General features: G+C 37.3%; 1 protein-coding gene across 2 annotated transcripts in view; it reads right to left on the reverse strand.

Annotated features, from left to right (window-relative positions):
• The window catches only part of FREM2 (FRAS1 related extracellular matrix 2), a 449,278-nt gene that overhangs the window by 41,452 nt on the left and 386,695 nt on the right, over positions 1-21,131 (reverse strand). For both annotated transcript variants that reach the window (XM_080659410.1, XM_080659409.1), the window contains 5 exons: positions 5,144-5,336; positions 3,383-3,487; positions 1,870-1,997; positions 1,646-1,780; positions 792-918 (listed from right to left, as the gene is read on the reverse strand). In XM_080659410.1, coding sequence (XP_080515536.1) covers positions 792-918; positions 1,646-1,780; positions 1,870-1,997; positions 3,383-3,487; positions 5,144-5,336 — 688 coding nt within the window. The remainder of the gene's footprint in view (positions 1-791; positions 919-1,645; positions 1,781-1,869; positions 1,998-3,382; positions 3,488-5,143; positions 5,337-21,131) is intronic.

Raw genomic sequence — 21,131 nt, forward strand, 5'->3', positions numbered from 1 at the left:
CAGAGATGCAGAAATGTTATTTCTATTATGTAACACTGCAAACAATTTGTGACAATAATGACACCAGAGAGAATTTCCTTCTCTTCTTAATATAGCATCAAATGCAGAAGACCTTTTAGTATTAGCTTCAGGATCTGTTTTATTCCTATGCCCTATATATGACCACTTTGCAGAATGACCACAAGTGACTGAATATATATTGGCCTTCACATATTCAGCCAGTAGTGGAATAACCTTAAGTCTTGGCCTATAACTTAACCTCTTTAATATCCCATGTGATTAAAATCTAGTTTACATAAATAAATTAGTTGATATGATGCAGACTAATACTTTAGAGAACAGCACTAAAAACATCAATAAAAAGCTGAATTAGCTTTATCAGATTGTGAAAGAGGGTTTAAGGAAATTCCCTGGTATTCAAGTCATTACTGAACTCTTACCACATGTTCAAGATATTTGGCAAGAAAATCACAATGCTGGCCCATGAAGCATTTACAATTCCATGAAGCTGCAGTATTTGAGTTTGTAAAACTTGAAAATACATTCAAGAAAAAATAATCCACTTAGGTAAGGAAAAAAACACAGATTAATTCTCCAAAAATAAAATCATTCAGTAACATAAACCTAATTCCAGTGACACCCCGTCTCCCAGCCCTACCATAGTAAATAAAGACCCAATTATATTCTCAAAACCATAGAAGAGGTTATAATTTCCCCCCTAAACACAATTCTAATAAAGCAAAGCACAACAGATAACAAAAAATGCAGGCCCCTCATTTGTAAAGTGGTACCTTCTGCAAAAGCAACATCACTTTCATGCCCAAATCCCATGGATCCATCAGACAACCAGAGACTCTTCTTGGAGAGTAGATACATTTGTGTGTTCAAGCTAAACTCAGCCGCCACTGGATCACTGACCTAAAACCGAGTGTAAAAGTCCTGTTATATGTTGTTGATTATTCTGATGGTACACAAACACATTATTCACAGATACACACATTTATTGTACACTGATATGTAAAATACTAAACATAATATTGTAATTTTCAGGTCCTACCAAATAAATTTAGGGAATTGTAATATTGGTTTTGTCCTTTTTGAGAAGGCTAAACTGGCAAGGTTAAGTCATTTTTTGAATGAGACTAAATAGCTTTGCTTGAGCCCATTTCCATTGGTTTATTGGGATATATAAGGGACTTGTAAACATCATGGTCAGTGGCAGGCAAACATTTAGTATCAATTCTTAGACAAAAAGCGCCTTCATATTTCTTCTAATATATGGCAATTAGGTACTTTGAGGTGGCATGAACTACAGAATATTTATTCTTAAAGGTCAAAAACTAGATGAAGAAATGCAGAAGAACGAGAGAAAATTCTCAAATCTCTAATCTAAGGCAGCAAACTCCAGGAAGAGATAATTAAAAATAACCCTTGCATACTCTTAGATTACGGATTTTATATACTGAACTAACAACTGATAAATGGCAATTCTTTCCCTAGTTCCTACATGTCTGACTTCCTTTTTTCCACCTAGGATACAGGAATTAAAGTCACTGTGTGAATTTTTTTAATTGATAAAAGTAAACCAAACAAATAACAAAGTGGGATTCTAAAAGTCACAGGAAAATAATCCTATGAGACATACCTGCTGGAATCGGATGTCAAGGTCAAAGGTTACAGGTTCTCTGGGGTTGCAGGTGACAGGCAGGTGATACTTCTGATGCAATAGGGTGGTGCATGGCAGCAGTTTTACAGTATAGGTTCCTGAGTAGTCACGTACCTTTGAGGAAAAGAGAAGGTACTTAAAGATCTGAGGTGCAATCAGAGGTAACAGAAAAGGAAAATTAAGTAAGAGCCTTAGTCACTTACTGCAAAGTCAGAGACAAAGCTCCATTGCTGGACTGGCTGGTTATAGGTTGGTTCACTCCTTATTAGGTGCAGGGAAAAAGTCAGTCCTGGATGATCAGCTGACATGATCATTGATCTTGTGAAGGATCCTAGAAAAGTGCCAATAACAATAATGCCATGCTGGTTTAAAGGGTACATAACAGTTTAGAGTTTTCAAGTATTTTATAATACATTATTTGCTTTTATTCTTATAACAAGCCTACAAAATAGCAGGGTTCATATTCTCATTTTGCAGATAGAAAAACTGTGTGACTCTCCCAAGATCACACAGCTAGGTTTTATACCTACTGATTATTAATTCAGTGCTTTTCCCACTGTATAATTCTGTCAAAAGATACTTGTGCAGAAATGCTCAAATAGTTCAAGGCTACTTTCAAGGGAGGCAAAACAGTACAACAAAGCCTCATGTGAATGCATTTATTGTGCACCAAAACTATTAGCTGAACTTTCCAGTCTACTAGCATCCACATAGCTGGGAAAATCCAACTTATATATGGAATCAAGTTGTAATTATATTGGCTGCAATAATGTCTAAACAAAGATTCAGTTTATTAGAAAGGTAGACATGTGGATGGGAATTGTAAAGGCTAGGAAATCCTTATTTTCCAGAACTGTCAATTACAGTAAGATAAATGATTTTTTTTTTTTGCTCTGTACTTCTTGTAGTTCAATATTATAAAAATAAATGAACACTTTTTCTATTCCTGAATTTTCAGCCCTATTTTCTCCTTTGTTTAGAGCTCCTGCCTAGAAAAAGAAGGACATAGAAGAAAGTGAGTGAATTCTTTTTCACTACCAATCTGGCATCACTTGGCATAACATTAAAATATGCAATCTGTTTTAGTAATATGAAGAGTCAAATAAAAAATTTTTTAATGAAATGTATTTTATATTAAAAAAAAAGCTTTGACATAGGACTTTATTGACTGCTGCCTTATTGATATTCAAATCATAGTCCATCAGTTAGTAAAATTACATAGCCAATAATTAAAGGTAACATGTCTAAAACTTAAGTACAACAGTGAAGTGATACTTCTGGCTCAATATAAAGGTTTCTTACTATACCTGTAAAACAGTTATGAACAGAGAAGTCCTTTCTGAACAAATAAATTATAATTCAATTATTTTTGTACAATGGAATTGAAGTAGAAAAGGAGATTGTTGTTGCTATGCTCTTTAAGGAAAGTTTCATTTAAATAAACTCAAAAGAGTTTTCTTTTACATTTATTTAATCATTTTGTATTTTCTCTAAAAGTCTACATTTTGTATTTTCTCTAAAAGTCTACATGATGATTTTGTAGATTATGATATGTAGCCAAAAAATTATCAAGCCTTCATGTAGATAATTGCATCCATGCAATTCATTTGAAATTAAGGACTTAAAAGCCCACAAGGAAGTATGGAATATGTGTGAATATGGAAAAGTCTACCCTTGTGGTATTGAGAGTGGCTAATAATGAGCAATGGGGCTTACCAGGATGTGACAGCACAAACAAGCCATGGAATTTAGCTTCTGTCTTGAAGTTCACAACCAAGCACCCCTCTTCACCAATGCGCATGCTAGCTGGATACAGAGAACCTACAATGGGGTAGCATACAAGAGTAGCAATATTGATGATCAGGCATGCTAATGTACAGGATTTCTTCCAAAAATGAATTCAGATTCACTTCATCTTTTTTTAAAAATATGTTTTTATTGATTTCAGAGAGAAAAGAGAGGGAGAGAGAGAAACACTGATGAGGGAGGAACATCAATCTGCTGTCTCCTGCATACCCCATATTGAGGATCAAGCCTACAACTTGGACATGTGCCCCAACCAGGAAATGAACCGGAGACTTCCTGGTGCATGGAATGACACTCAACCAAATGAATTACACTGGCCGGATAGATTCACCTCATCTTTAAGCATTCTAGCCAAAGTGTTAACACCTTTTGAGTGATAAGAGAGGCAGAAGAGAAAACATGGAATTAAAATATGTCAAATAACCTAGAATAATTGTTCAGGATGAACATATTACTTTACATATGGCTTTCAGGTAATTTTAATTTATTTAAGACAAAAGATTTTGAGATGTCTTTTTTAAGACAAAAGTATAGTATAGCATACTATACTTACACAGTCCTTTTAGTTTTACAGCAGCTTTAAGATACAGTTCACATACCATATAATTCACCAACTTGAAGTGGACAAATCAATGGTATTTAATATATTCATGGAGTTATGCAAAAGATTTTGAGTATTTTCCCTTTGGCTCATAAAAAGTAAGTCAGGCACGAGGCTCAGACACACATGGAACTAGAACAGTGGTATATGCTTAAAGAGAAACAGCACTAATTTTACTAATGGATTAATTAGCTTTATGCTTGTGGATTTTGAATTATGATTCTGACATGGAGATTGAAATAAAATTTTGTAGATGCTTATGGGCCTAATAATTATTGGCACTTAACACCATTATTCCAAACATTCTGCTAAGGTATCAAAGAATAATAGAATCTATAGTAATAAAAGCATAATATGCAAATCGACCGAACGACCATCCGGATGTCCTTCCAGATGATCTTACGGATGAAGCCGGGGCTGCAGCCTCAGGATCGAGGCAGCCGCCGCAGCTGTGAGGGAGAGATCGAGGCAGCCACAGCTGCGAAGGCCTACTCTTGCACAAATTTCATGCATTGGGCCTCTAGTTTTAAAATAAAAAGAATATTAGAAGTCTAGTCTATCTTTCAGAAGAAACTGAGTGCCATAAAGGTTAAGCAATATGTTCAAGATCACACCATTAATTAGCTGTAGAGCCAAAATTAGAACCCAGGACTTTAAAATGCAACTCCAATTTTCAGCAACAAAAATGTGTAACTTTTTTCTCTTGGATTAATTCTTTATTTTCAATTGATACTACCTCTTTTTTGATACATTCATTTTTCTGGAATCTAGGGACATATACAGATTGTGTTGTGTAACATATAAATAATTAATCACCTAGAATGGACTATGAGAGTTAAATATCCATGAAATATAGATACTACATTTAATAGTCACATATTACACAAAACTTGAAGCACTGATAAGATTTATTTAAAATAAAGTTTTTTCATGATAAAAATAAAATTATCAGAAAATGTTGAATATAAAAATAAATTCACTAAAAGTTGGCTTTTATTACTTTTAGCTACTATAAAAAGTCCTCTTAAGTAATTCTAATCGGTACATTTTCCAAGTCTTTATTGACCCACCTTGGAGTTCAGCTTCTGGTGGGCTGCCAATTCCATCATTCCACAAGATGGCAGTGTCATACACAAAAGTTAGTCGAAGTTCTGACTTCAAGTCAAAATGCTGCCAACCTCCTACTCCAACAGGGGAATGGTACACGTAGGAAACATACAGAGGGACTCGAAGAGTCACATACGACTGCACTAGGTTTAAGACCTAAAACAATGAAATTATATTTATCAATACAATTCATCATTGTTAACTAAATGAGCTTAATTTTGTACAAGTCATTTTCTCCTTTTACTAACTGCAGATTTTGAATAATTACTGAGGAAAAGAAATAAAAGCATTTACAACACTTAATTTTAAAGCAATTAAATAGTTGTTACTATACTATCTTCCTTTGCAACAAAGGATATGTAGCAGAAATCCTTAAGATAAATAGCATTATCTTTAGCATACTATACTTACACAGTCCTTTTAGTTTTATAGCAGCTTTAAGATACAGTTCACATACCATATAATTCACCAACTTAAAGTGGACAAATCAATGGTATTTAATATGTTCATGGAGTTATGCAAATTTCATCATAGTCAATTTTAGAATATTTTCATCACCTTCAATAGGAATTCCATACCCATTTAGCAGCCAATCCCTTAATTCCTCCTTTCCCCCAAAGTCCCTGGTAACCCCTAGCTTAGTTTTAGTCTGTATGTATTTTCCTATTCTGGACATTTTACATAAATGGAATCATATAATATGTGGTCTTTTGTGATAGCTTCTTTCACTTAGCATACTGTTTTTAATGTGCATCCATGTTGTAGCATGTTTCAGTATTTTTATTACTGAATAGCATCCTACTGTATGAATATACCATATTTTATTAATCCATTCATCAGTTAATGGGCATTTGGATATTTTCTAGTTTGGGACTATTATGAATAATACTGTTATAAGATACTTTTTTTAAATTTATTTTTTTATAATTGTCTAAAGTTTTACATATGTCTTCTTTTTCCCCAATTGACCCCCCAACCCCCAGCCATTCCCACCCCGGGCAAGCCCCCACCCGCCCCAGTGTCTGTGTCCATTGGTTATGCTAATATGCATGCATACAAGTCCTTCAGTTGCTCTCTAACCTCCCCCCCACATTTGCCTAATATACTTTTTAATTATTATGTAGATAAAGAGGAAATAAAGCAGGAAAGATCTAGAAGCAAATATAATTAGTTGAAATGAAGTATCTTGCTTAACATTTATACTTTCCCCTTTTAGGTATTTTGCAGATGGATTGGGGGTCAGGTAGAATAAACCAGTATTTGTTTACTGAGCACAACATTTTATACATTGTGTTATGCTCACAATAAAAGTTATTCAATATTTTAACTCTTTCCTATAATTATATTTATATGTATATGTGAATGGGTGGATAGATGATGAATAGAAAAAGAGAGAGAGGAAACTTAGGACAGAGAAATAAAGCCAATTTCCCACAAAATTCTCTAAGCCTATTAATGATGTTGCCAATATTAAAACCCAGCATTTGGCCCTTGCATTTTCTGCTCTATCATACTTCAGTGCATTCCAAACAAAGCTGACAGCAGTCTTAAGATCACCTAACATATTCGCAGATGACATGTTATTGTACATTGAAAACCCTAATGACTCCATAAAAAAACTACTAGATTTAATAAATGAATTCAGTAATGTAGCAGGATACAAAATTAACACCTGGAAATCTATGGCTTTTTTTTAATACACCAATAATGAACTTAAAGAAAGAGAAACAACAAAAACACTCCCATTTACCATTGCAACAAAAAAAATTAAGATACCTAGGAAAAAACATTTGTTATTAGTTGATTTATTGATGATAGTCATTTTTATAGGTGTGAGGTGATATTTCATTGTGGTTTTAATTTGCATTTCCCTGATGATTAGTAAGGTTGAGTACTTTTTCATATGTCTATTGACCATACATATCCTATTTGAAAAATTTTCTATTCAAATCCTCTGCCCATTTTTATACCATATTGGTTTTTTTTATGTTAAGTTGTATAAATTCTTTATAAAATTTGGATATTAACCCCTTATCAGATATATCATTGGCGAATATATTTTTCCAATAAGTAGGTTGTCTTTTAATTTTGTTGTGTAAAAAGTTTTTACTTTGTTGTAGTCTCATTTGTCTGTTTTTTCTTTTGTTTCCCTTGCCCGAGGAGAAATATCTTAAAAAATATTTCTAAGAGTAATGTCAAAGAATTTATGGCCCATGTTTTCTTCTAGAAGTTTTATGGTTTTAGGTCTTATATTTAAGTCTTTAATGCATTTTGAGTTTATTCAATACGGTGTAAGAATGTGGTCTAGTTTCTTTTTCTTTTGCATATATCTGTCCAAGTTTCCCAACACTGTTTATTTAAGAGACCCTCTTTACACGCTCTTGTATATTCTTGCCTCCTTTGTCATAGATTAATTGATCATATAAGCGTGGGTTTATTTCTAGGTTCTTTATTCTGGTCCACTGATATATGTTTTAGTTTTATTACAGAACCATGCTGTTTTGATTTTTCTAGACTTGTAGTATGGTTAGATATCAGGTAGCCTACTCTAACTCTAACTTTCTTCTTCTCTTTTTTAAATCTTTATTGTAGAGAGTATTATAGATGCCACCCCCCTTTTCCCTCCATTGCCCTCCTTCACCCCAGGCATTCACCACCCTATTTGTCTGTGTCCATAGGTAATGCATATAAAATTGTTGGTTAATTTCTCCCTCCCTTCCCTCTGAGATTTGTCAGTCTGTTCCATGTTTCCATGCCTCAGATCCTATTTCATTCATCAGTTTATTTTGTTCATTGGATTTCTTGTTTGTTTATTTTTATTTTTAGATTAAATTGCTGATAGATATGTATTTACTGCCATTTTATTGTTCATACTAGAGGCCCGGTGCATGAAATTTGTGCACTTGAGGGGGAGGCCCTCAGCCCGGCCTGCGCCCTCTCACAGTCTGGGAGCCCTGGGGGGATGTCCGACTGACAGCTTAGGCCTGCTCCCATTAGGGAGGAGGACTAAGCCATCAGTTGGACATCCTTAGTGCTACTGTGGAAGCGGGAGAGGCTCCCGCCACTGCCGTTGTGCTTGCTAGCTGTGAGCTCGGCTTCTGGCTGAGCGGTGCTCCCCCTGTGAGATCGGGCTGAAACCAGCTCTCTGACATCCCCTGAGGGGTTCCGGATTGTGAGAGGGTGCAGGTCAGGCCAAGGGACCCCACCCGTGCACGAACAAGGCCGGGGAGAGATGCAGGAGGTTGGCCAGCTGGGGAGGGACCATGCGAGGGCTCCAGGGTGTGTCCGGTCCATTTCACTCAGTCCCGATTGGCCAGACCCCAACAGCAAGCTAACCTACTGGTCAGAGCATCTGCCCCCGGTGGTCAGTGCACATGATAGCATCCGGTCGACTGTCTGTCCCCTGGTGGTCAGTGCACGTCATAGAGAGCTTTGAACAGCCTTAACATATCATTAGCATATTACACTTTGATTGGTTGAATGGCTGACCGGTCCACTGGACACTTAGCATATTAGGCTTTTATTATATAGGATTTTTATTTGTCTTTTCTTCTTCTTCCTCTTCTTTAAGAATACCCTCCAACATTTCATGTAATCCTGGTTTGGTGGTGATGAACTCCTTTAGCTTTTTCTTGCCTGTGAAGCTCTTTATCTGACCTTCAATTCTAAATGATAGCTTTGCTGTGCAGAGTAATCTTGGTTGTAGGTCCTTGCTATTCATCGCTTTGAATATTTCTTGCCACTCTTATCTGGCCTGCAAACTTTTTGTTGAGAAATCAGCTGACAGTGAAGCCTACCAACATTTGCATTATGGGGGTGCCAGAAGGACAAGAGAGAGCAAGATATTAAAAACCTATTTGAAGAAATAATGACAGAAAAATTCCCATACCTGGAGAAAGAAATAGATATACAAGTCCAGGAAGCGCAGAGAGTCACAAACAAGAGGAACCCAAAGAGGCCCACACCAAGACACTTCATAATTAAAATGCCAAGGTTTAAAGTCAAAGAGATAATCTTAAAAGCAACAAGAGAAAAGCAGTTATTTACCTACAAGGGATTGCCCATATTACTTTATTCTTCTTTCTCAAGGTTGCTGAGGCTATTCAGGGTCTTTTGTGGTTCCACAGAAATTTTAGGATTATTTGTTCTAGTTTTGTGAAAAATGCCATGGCTATTTTGATAGGGATGGCATTTAATCTATAAATTGCCTGGGTAATGTGAGCATTCCTATTCATATGCTGCCACTTATTTGTATCTTCTATTTCTTTCTTTAAAGTCTGAGAGTTTTCTAAGTATAAGCCTTTTACCTCCTTGGTAAATTTATTCCTAGGTATTTTATTTTTTGATGCAATTGCAAATGGGATTATTTTCTTAATTTCTCTTTCTAATAAGTTTCTTATTGGTGTATAAAAATAAAGCCAATTTCTGAATGTTAATTCTCTATCCTGATACTTTACTGAATTCCTTCATTAGTACTAATAGTTTTATTTGGGAGAATCTTTAGGTTTCTGTCTCCATAGGATCATGTCATCCACAAACAGTGACATTTTAACTTCATCCTTTCCAATTCTGATGCTTTTTATTTCTGTTTCTTGTCTGATTGTTGTGGTTATGGCTTCCAATATTATGTTGACTAAAAGTGGTGACAGATAGGCCACATCCTTGTCTTGTGCCTGATCTTAAAGTAAAAGCTTATGGTATATCATATATGGCCTTTATCATGTTGAGGTATATTCCTTGTATTTCCATTTTGTTGTAAGTTTTTATCATAAAGAGATTTGGGTTTTTTTTTAAATGCCTTTTCTGTAAACGTATATTAATATGACCTTATGATTTTTATCCTTCATTTTATTTTTGTGGTATGTTATGCGAATTGATTTGTAGATATTGAACCAACTTTGTAATTTAGGAATACATTCCAGTTGATTATGTTGCATAATCTTTTAAATTTATTGCTGAATTCAGTTTACTAATGTTTTGTTGAGGATTTTGTATGTATATTCATCAGGAATTTTGTGATATAATTTTCTTTTTTTTTTGTAGTGTCTTTGTCTGGCTTTAGTATTAGGATAATGCTGACCTTCTATAAGGAGGTTGGATGCCTTCTCTCTTTTTCAATTTTTGGAATATTTTGAGAAGTATAAGTATTAATTCTTTTTTTAATGTAAAATTCTACTATGAAGCCACTTGGTCCAGGGCTTTTGTTTGTTGGAAGTTTTTTGATAACCAATTTTCTTTTGTTAGTAATTGTTGGTCTATATAGATTTTGTTTCTTCCTGATTCAAGCTTGCAATATGGTATGTTTGTAGAAATTTAATTTCTTTCAGATTGTCCAATTTGTTGGCATTCACTGTTTGTAGAATTTCCTTATAAACCTTTGTATTTCTATGGTGTCAGTTGTCACTTGACCTCTTTCACTTATGATTTTATTTATTTTTGTCCTCTCACTTTTTTGCTTGATGAGTCTGGCTATAGGTATATCAATTTTCTTTATCTTTAAAAAAAACCCCAAGTTCATGGTTTCATTCATCAAACTAAATAATCAAAAACTCCCAACAAACAAACATTTAAAGAAGAAGCACCACCTACTCTTCTCAACTATTCCAAAAATTTCAATAGGAGGAAAGTCTCCCAGCTTATTTTATGAGGCCAACATTATTCTGATACCAAAACAAGTAAAAGACATTACAAAAAAGAAAATTATAGGCCAATATCCCTGATGAGCGTTGATGCAAAAATCCTCAACAAAATATTAGGAAACTTGTGGGGAAGCATGGGACTTGGTTGGAAAGTTTGTAAGGAGGAATTTCCCAAAAGTTGGAACCTCCAGGGATGCTGGCTGAAGGTGGCTGCCCCTGCCTTGACTTTCCCAAACAAGTCTGAGCCCCCGGGTGTTTACTGGAATCTTTACACTTACTATTTAGACGTCCTTGCTTAAAGGACACTACAGATGCATGTATCTTCTCAAGGATGCTTGCCCTGCTGACAGTATCTAAAAGTTAATTTTAGTTCAAGCTTTTGTTACAATAAAAGCCTAAGGAGGCAGGAGAATGGGGCTGTTTGGTTCCTATAGCCAAGCAGTTCCTTAGCCCTCTCTTTCACAGAAATGTGTGTCAGAGTAATCATTCATCCATCTCCCAGGGTCTGCTGGTTAGCCCCGGCAAGTGGTGCCCCATGTGAGGAGGAACACAATAACACACAGTGGTAGAAACCTCAAAAACAAAAGTAACTGTACAGTAAGTCATTGGAGCCTCCTGAGGATTTCCAAGTTTGAGGGGATTGATTCTCAGCTAAGCTTGCATGTCTCTGTTGACTGTTGTTTTATGTCTCCTTGTTGTTTAGTTTTTAGTGAGAGTTTTTGTTTGTCTGTCTATAATGTAAGGATCATATTGAGGAAGAAAAAATATGGGAAATAATCATTTAAACTCCCCAAGTATTTATCCTAGAGGGCCAGAGCTGCAGAAGTACCCTTGAATAGGCTGCAGAAGCAGCAGCAGCAGGTGGGAAGGACACTCTTCTTGTAAAAGAAAAAAAATTGTACTTTTACACTAAAGCCATTAGAGGCCCAGGAGTTGCTGTAGTCCTAGGAACAAACCCCAGGACCTGCTATATCCCAACATACACACTCACCTTTTCTCCAGCCTCCTAAAAGTTGTCAAGGTTATATTATCTCTGGTGGCTTCTTAAGAATGTAAGTATATTTTCCATTGAAAAAATAAGCCTATTTCTGAAAGTGAGGAAAGAAAAAAGGTTTTTCCTATACTTGCCTAAGAAGTAAAAGATTTTACATATAAATTATTAAAGTAGTTATGGAGGGTGGGAGAAGAAGAAGGAGGAGGAGGAGAGGTCAGAGACTGAGTCCCTGACCAGGAGGCCTTAGAGACTGAGTCCCCGGCGGCAGCAGTGGGGCAGCCAATGGCATACGAGTGAGCACCCAGCGGTGGACACAGGTGATTCACTCCTCCACTTGAACCTGAAAACGGTGGGCACACACAGTCTGACTGGAGAGAGAGAACTACATAGCTAAACACCTGGAGAAGAGAGATCATGGAGAGACAAAGAAACAGCCAGCATATGAAAGAAAGGCAGGCATCACCAGAAAAGGAAGTAAACAAAATGGAGGCAAGCAACCTGTCAGAGAAAGAATTCAGAGAAATGGTCATAAAGTGGATGAAAAGAATGGAAGACAAATTCAACAATATGTGTAAAAACCAAGAGGAAATGAAGAAGAACCAAGAAGAAATGAAAAATTACATTGCTGCTATAAAGAACTCTATAGAAAGCATCAACAGTAGACTAGAAGAAGCAGAGGACCGCATCAGTGAGCTAGAAGACAAGGTAGAAAAAAATACCCAAGCAGAACAGCTTCTAGAAAAAAATTAAAAAGCAGGAGAGCCTAAGGAAACTTTGGGACAACACGAAATGAAACAACATCTGAATAATAGGTGTGCCAGAAGGAGAGAAAATTGAACAAGGAATAGAAAACCTGTTTGAAGAAATAATGACAGAAATCTTCCCTGATATAGGGAAGAAAAAACTCACACAAGTCCAAGAAGCTCACAGAGTCCCAAACAAAATGAACCCCAAAAGACCGATGCCAAGGCACATTATAATTAAATTGGCAAACACCAACGGCAAAGTAAGAATCTTAAAAGCAGCCAGAGAAAGACAGAAAGTTACTTACAAACGATCCCCATCAGACTAGCAACTGATTTCTCAACAGAAACACATCAGGCAAGAAGGGAATGGAATGAAATATACAAAGTCATGCAAAGGAAGGGTCTGAATCCAAGAATACTGTACCCAGCAAGGCTATCAATCAAAATTGAAGGTGAAATCAGGAGCTTCACAGACAAAAAAGGACTAAGGGAATTTATTACCAACAAACCAGCAATGCAAGAAATGCTAAAGGGTGTGCTGTAAAAAGAAGGAATAGTGAAGAAGGAACACAGGGTTAAAGAATAAAAATGGTGACAAATAAGTACCTATCAATAATAACTTTAAATGTAAATGGATTAAATGCCCCAATCAAAAGGCATATGGTAACTGAATAGATAAGAAAACATGACCCATATATCTGCTGTCTACAGGAAACACACCTCAGAAAAAAGGACAAACACAGACTGATGGTGAAGGGATGGAAAGTGGTTTTTCAGGTGAATGGAAATGAAATAAAAGCTGGGGTAGCAATACTTATATCTGACAAATTAGATCTCAAAGTGAAGGACATAACAAGAGATAAGGAAGGCCACTTTATAGTATTAAAGGGAGCAATCCAACAAGAAAAAATAACTCTGGTAAACATATACACACCCAATACAGGAGCACTCAAATACATAAAAAAACTTCTGGAGAATATCAAGGGAGAGATTGAGAGCAATACAATCATAGTGGGGGACTTTAATACCCCATTATCACCATTGGACAAATCCTCTAAACAAAAAATCAGCAAAGAAACATCAATCCTAAATGACTCACTAGACCAGATGGAATTAATTGAGATCTTCAGAACATTTCACCCCAAAGCCAAAGAATATACATTCTTCTCAAGTGCACATGAGTCATTTTCAAAGATAGACCATATATTGGGTCACAGGCAAAGTCTCTTCAAATTCAATAAGATAGAAATCTTATTAAGCATCTTCTCAGATCACAATGGCATAAAACTGGAAATCAACTACAATAAAAACAATCCAAAAAAAATCAAACTCCTGGAGACTAAATAGCATACTATTAAACAATGACTGGGTTACCAGAGTGATTAAAGAAGAAATAAAAAACTGCATGGCAACAAATGACAATGAAAACACAACAATCCAAAATCTATGGGACACAGCAAAAGCAGTCTTTAGAGGGAAGTTCATAGCTCTACAAGCCTACTGCAAAAAACAATAAACAATGGTAACTAATTACCTAACCCTAAACTCAAAGAGTTAGAAAGAGAGCAACAAGAAAAGCCCAGTGTAAGCAGAAGGAAGGAAAGAATAAAGATCAGAGTGGAGATAAATGACATAGAGAAAAAACAAAACAAAACAAAAATCAATACAAAAGATCAACAAAACCAAGAGCTGGTTTTTTGAAAGGATAAATAATATTGATGAACCTCTAGCCAAGCTCACCAAGAAGCAAAGAGAGAAGACCCAAATAAACAAAATCAGAAATGAAAGAGGTGAAGTAACAACAGACCCCACAGAAATACAAAGGATTGTTAAAAAATACTACAAACAACTCTATTCCAACAAACTAGACAACCTGGAGGAAATGGACATATTATTAGAAAAATACAACCTTCCAAACTCAATCTGGAAGAATCTAAAAATCTCAATAGGCTGAAAACTATGGAAGAAATTGAAGCAGTCATCAAAAAGCTTCCAGCAAACAAAAGCCTGGGGCCCGATGGCTTCACAGGGGAGTTTTACCAACATTCAAGGAAGAACTAAAACCTATCCTCCTTAGACTATTTCAAAAAATTCAAGAGGAAAATTGGACAGATATATGCAAAAAAAAAAAAATGAAACTAGACCACCAGCTTACACCATACACTAAAATAAACTTAAAATGGATTAAGGGAAACCATAAAAAATACTAGAGGAATCCACAGGCAGCAAAATCTCAGACATATGCTGAAGCAATTTCTTCACTGATACTGCTCCTAAGGCAATGGAAACTAAAGAGAAAATAAACAAATGGGACTACATCAAAATAAAAAGTTTTTGCACAGCAAAAGAAACTATCAACAAAACAACACGAAAGCCCACTGCATGGGAGAACATATTTGTCAATGTTATCACTGATAACGGTTTCATCTCCAACATTTACAGGGAACTCATACAACTTAATAAAAGGAAGATAAATGATCCAATATAAAAATGGGCAACAGACCCAAATAGATACTTTTTGAAAGAAGACAGAAGGAAGGCCAAGAGACATATGAAAACATGCTCAAAGTCACTAATTATCCAAGAGAAGCAAATCAAAACGACAATGCGGTACCATCTCACACCTGTTAGAATGGCAATCATCAACAAATCAACAAAGTGCTGGTGAGGATGCGGAGAAAAAGGAACCCTCTTGCACGGCTGGTTAGAATGCAGACTGGTGCAGCCACTGGGGAGAACAGTATGGAGTTTCCTCAAAAAACTAAAAATGGAACTCCCTTTTGACCCAGTAATCCCACTTTTAGGAATATATCCCAATAAACTAGAAACACCAATCAGAAAGGATATATTCACCTCTATGTTCATAGCAGCACAATTCACCATAGCTAAGATTTGGAAACAGCCTAAGTGCCCATCAGCAGATGAGTGGATCAGCAAACTATGGTATATCTACACAATGGAATACTACGCTGCTATAAAAAGGAAGGAATTCTTACCATTTACAGCAGCATGGATGGAACTGGAGAGCATTATGCTAAGCGAAATAAGCCAGGCAATGAAAGAAAAATACCACAAGTTCTCATTCATTTATGGAAAATAAAGAACATTATTACCTAATGAACAAAAAGATAGATATAGAGGCAGTGAAGCATCAAACAGACTGTCAAATTACAGTGGGAAGGCTGGGGATTGTAGGGGAGTGGGGAGGGAAGAGGTCAGCCGAAGGACTTGTATGCATGCATATAAGCACACCAATGGACACAAGACACTGGGGGTGGGTGGGATAAGGGCATGCCACAGGGGGTAGGGGAGGCTGGGGGAAAGTCAATTGGGGGAAAAAAGGAGATATATGTACTACTATGTGTAATACTTTAAACAATAAAATAAAATTAAAAAATAAAATAAAATAGTTATGTTAATCAGGAACTTGATAACTTTAAATAAATAGATTTTAAATACTGTTTAATAATAATAATAATAATACATAATTTTTTAGTCTAATGCAGTTGTCAGCAAACTCATTAATCAACAGAGCCAAATATCAACAGTACAATGATTGAAATTTCTTTTGAGAGCCAAAAACTGACTTCTGTGCATGGGCCACGAAGTTTCAGTCACACTGTACATGCATGCCTGCACATGGTATTTTGTTGAAAAGCCACACTCAAGGGGCCAAAGAGCTGCATGTGGCTTGCGAGCCGCAGTTTGCCGACCTCTGATCTAATGTATTTGACTACCTCCCAGGGTTTGAGTTCTAAGAAACTTTTCTTGACCTATAATTGGCTTTAGGTCATTCCAATGGGCCCTGAAATGCCTCAAGGATTTGCTTTCTCTCCTTATGAAGGGAAATGTTATACTTAAGGTGAATGGGAAGTTCTGTCAAATAAGAAAATAATAATTATATTCTATTTATATATGCATATTAAATTCTGATATGCTTTCATTTATAACTAGTTGTTATCTATATATATAAAAGGTCAAGCGACCGTCTGACAGTCTGACCAGTAGCTATGATGCACAATGACCACCAGGGGGCAGATGCTCCAACTGGTAGCTATGATGTGCACTGACACCAGGGGGAGAAGCTCAATGCAGGAGCTGCTGAGCTGTGGTGACTTTGCAGTGGCAGTTCTCGGGGGACGCATTCCGGAACAGAGAGGGGGGAGCCCCATTCCAGGGTGTGTCACCCAAGAACAACCCTCTCACAATCCAGGACCCCTTGGGGGATGTCAGAGAGCTGGTTTTGGCCCAAACCCTGCAGGCCAGGCCGAGAGACCCCACCTGTCAGAGGAACCCCGCTCACTCCACAGATGTCTCAGGTGCGGCCAGCTGGGGAGGGAGGTTGGCTCCAGGGTGTGTCTGGCCCATCTCACCTAGTCCCACCCCACTGGCCAACTTCTAATTAATTTCCTTTCAATGTGCACAAATTTGTGCACCGGAGCACTAGTTAGTTATAATATTGTGGAATATTGTGTTTTGCAGGACAAGATCCCATGTCATTTGTATTATAATCAAATCAATAACAATTACACTTTAAATTTATTGTCATTTGGAAACAATCACTGTTTTGTTATAATACATTTGGAAAAATGTTACCTCGTCTGAGGGACCCATAGAAAGGACTCTAATTTATTTTAAGCTACATATCTCTGAGAATAAACTTTCTGATCATCCCCTTGAATTGCATGAAAATTATTAGAACTCTAAAGAATATCTGGATTTATAGAAATACTAGCAAGAAAAAACAGAATTTGATTATAGAACTGAATGAGCTAAAAATAACAGTATAGTTTTTGCAAATTTTATTGAAAGTATTGCTGATTTTTTTATTTTTTATTTTTCCAGACAGAAGGAAACTTAAAATTTAAAGCAGTTTAGTAAATTGTACCCTGATAAGCAATGTTACAGCATTTATATTTTTCTCTGTATCTAATCCTTCCAGAATCTATAAACTCTTAATGAGTTAGTATTGTTGTTCTCATAGCAATGTGTTTGTTTGTATAAATCCAATAAGAATCTGTTTTCTTCAGGACATAGTCCAGTTTCCAATTGTGGTTTTATTAACGAAAACTTTACTGAAATGTCATGTCTAAAAGAGAGACATGCCAGGACTCCAGATGTCACCAGGAAGCTCTAAGGAATGGAGACTGACTTTGAAGCCGATAAGCCCCATTGGATAAATAGCCTGATACCTTGCTTGGTCACATGGTTCATGGCAGTCTTTCCAGGTAAGGAACGAAGGTTACTTTCCTGAAAGATGGCATAAAAGGAACCTCAAGACACCTGTGGAGACCTCAAGTTGAGGAATGCACCCCAATTCTATAGGCATTGCAGGCAAAGCCTAATGGCAACTGTGTGGCGTGGCTTCTTTGCCCTGGGGGTAAACTTTCTCATGAGATTCCAGCAAAGCATTTTTTTTAATAGCCTATGTGATCAACTGTTATTCTTGTTGTGTTTATGCAAGTAATCAGGCCAAACTGGAACTCTACTGAATACAGTAAATAAGTTGGTCTTAATTGGCTCTCTGATGAAAATGAGAGTGATTTTAGGCAGCTTTGGGCAAACTACGGCCCGCGGGCCGGATCCAGCTGTTCTATCCGGTTCTCTTGCTCTCCCCTCCGCTCCTTTACTTTGAATTTATATTAGTTTACACAAACACTCCATCCATGCTTTTGTTCCGGCCCTCCGGTCCAGTTTAAGAACCCATTGTGGCCCTCGACTCAAAGAGTTTGCCCACCCCTGTTTTAGGGAGAGAAATCATGTTTCAACAGGAAATTATTAGAACTACTTTTTTTTCCCTTCCACCAGACAATTTGTCATAATTCTTGCTGTTCTAACTTAAGCCCAATAATACTAAATTTTATAACATAGTCTGTCTCCACCAGGTTACAAGCCCTACTTGCACCTAGGGAATACCACCTATAGGCACCATTGCCACTTCCTTCCATGCCCAGGCCTCATTGTCCCTCTGACAGAGAGCAAGGATCTCTTGGCTCTGAAAGAAACCTTTGACCTCTCATCAGCAGGAAGCAGTTTCAGAAGAAACCTGGCATACCCTTCCCCTGAAAGAATTCAGAGCCAAGATCCTTGAGGGGAATGCAGTAGGCAGTTAGACATACATAAGCAGAGCAAGGACAATGGCCAACTGGAGGAGAAATGGAAACTGAGACATACTTCTCACCACTCCAACTACTCTAAAGCTGGCAATAGAGTAACCTGTGTAGAACTGACATTTAATTCTAAGTAATTAGAAAGAATATACAGTTTTAGTATAACAGAAAGCATGAGGCATAGAAATACATTTTTAAAGAAAAGAAAGTAGGTTCTAAAACTAGTTGTTTCTAAAAGTTGCAAAGTTTGTAAAGAAAGGTTTGTAAAAGTTATAGAAGGGTGATGAAGAGAAATCTTAAAAGGAAAGTATAGATATACTAAATAATTAATTAGCTAAATAAATCTAAAGTGAACTAATACAGAAATTTTTTGGTTCTTTTCCATTCTGTTAAAAGGGAAAGCTTCTTTACAAAAGAATTTATTATTATAGTAATAAATTGTTATAAGTTAATAGATACCAACTAATTTACCTAATCAGAAGGGGGAACAATTGGGGGGACCTATCACCTGATAGATAGAACACCTAAATTAATTTAAAATGATATTTAAATCTTAGAATACATATACTTATGTGAATCGGGGGTTAAGTTTCTTCTATGTGAAATGGAGGCCCGATGCATGAAATTTGTGCAAAAGTAGGACTTCCTTTGCCTGGCTACTGGCACTGGCTTCCCTCTGGCACTTGGGACCCAGGCTGGCTTCCCTCCAGCAGCCCGCAAGCACCCGGGACCTGGGCTGGCTTCCCTCCAGCCCTGGCTTTGTCCGGAAGAATATCTGGAATGATGTCTGAAAGGACGTCTGGTCTAATTACCATATTACCCTTTTATTATTATGGACAGGGGGTTAAGTTTTTTGTAAAGTTTCTTTTTCAAGGCATGTGCGAAATGATTGAGGCGGTGACTCAGCTGTGAATCTAGCAGGCAGAATCAGTAAGTATGGTCAGAGTAATCCACCAGAAGTCAAAACATCATCTCATCAATATCATCTCATTGCCTGATGACTAATTACAATAGCTGATGTCTTCAGACCCCTAAGCCTACACATAGCTGCATTCCTCACCCTAGCTCCTTCCCCTTTATAATCCTGTCCCCTAAACCTTTCTAGAAGGCAGGATTTGATACTCGTAAGCGCCCTGTCTTCTTTATTGGACCAACCATTGCTGTCATTGTAATTCTCTTTATTTTCTTATAGTCTATAAAATCGGAACTTGAGCAGTAAATGCACTTCGTGGACCCTGACATTCCAAAGCAGAAAGTTTACTACCCTCTCTGTCTTCTGCAGCCAGCAAAACAAAATATGGGGAGGTATGGGGAAGCACAAGACGTGGTTGGAAAGTTTGTAAGGAGGAAATTCCAAAAGGTCAGAACCTCCAGGGGGAGCTGGCTGAAGGTAGCTGTTCCTGCCTTGACTTTTCCAAACAAGTCTGAGTCCCTGGGTGTTTACTGGAATCTTTATGCATAAAGATTATATGTTCTTGCTTAAAGGACACTGCAGATGCATGTATCTTCTCAAGGATGCTTACCCTGCTGACAGTATCTAAAAGTTAATTTAGTTCAAACTGTTATTACAATAAAAGCCTAAGGAGGTAGGTGAATTGGGCTGTTTGGTTCTTATAGCCAAGCAGTCTCTTAGCCCTCTCTTTCACAGAAATGTGTGTCAGTATAATCATTCATCCATCGCTCAGGTTCTGCTGGTCAGCCTTGGCAGAAACTGAATTCAGGAGTATGTTTAGAAGTTCATATACCACTAGAGGCCCGGTGCATGAAAATTCATGCACTGGAGTGGGGGTGTCCCTCAGCCTGGCCTGCCCCCTCTCACAGTCCAGGAGCCCTCAGTGGCGGGAGGTGACCCGGCAATCTGGGGAAGGCGACGCCCCATCACACCTCTGCTGCTGCTACTGCCGGCAGCACAAGCCTTGGGCGGCCCTGGTTACCTGAGCCTTGGGCGGCCCTGGGCGGCTGGGCAGCTGTCATCCGAGGCTTGCCTGTGCCTCAGGCCGGCCCTGGGTGGCTGGGCAGCTGCTATCTGAGGCTTGCCTGCACCTCGGGCTGGCCCTAGGCAGCTGGGGGGCTGAAGGGACTGGGCGCTGCCATCTTGTGGCTGTGGGCGCCGCCATCATTGAGGGTGTGGCAGTCAATTAGCATATTCCCTCCTTATTGGCTGTGGGCGCCACCATCTTTGCAACAGCATGAGGCTCAATTAGCATGTTTCCTCTCTATTAGATAGAATGATTGAATGAAAATTATTTGTGAGATGAAAGGTTGGTTCAATATCTGCAAATCAATTAATGGTATATACCACATAAACAAATTGGAAGGTAAAATTCATATGATCATATCAATAGATGTACAAAGAGCATTTGATAAAAAAAATAGCATTTATTTATAATAAAAACTCTCAGCAAAATGGAGATAAAGGGAATATACCTCAATATAATAAAGGCCATATATGACAAACACAC

The sequence above is a fragment of the Plecotus auritus genome (genome assembly GCF_963455305.1).
Source record: "Plecotus auritus genome assembly, chromosome: 3".
Taxonomy (NCBI): domain Eukaryota; kingdom Metazoa; phylum Chordata; class Mammalia; order Chiroptera; family Vespertilionidae; genus Plecotus; species Plecotus auritus.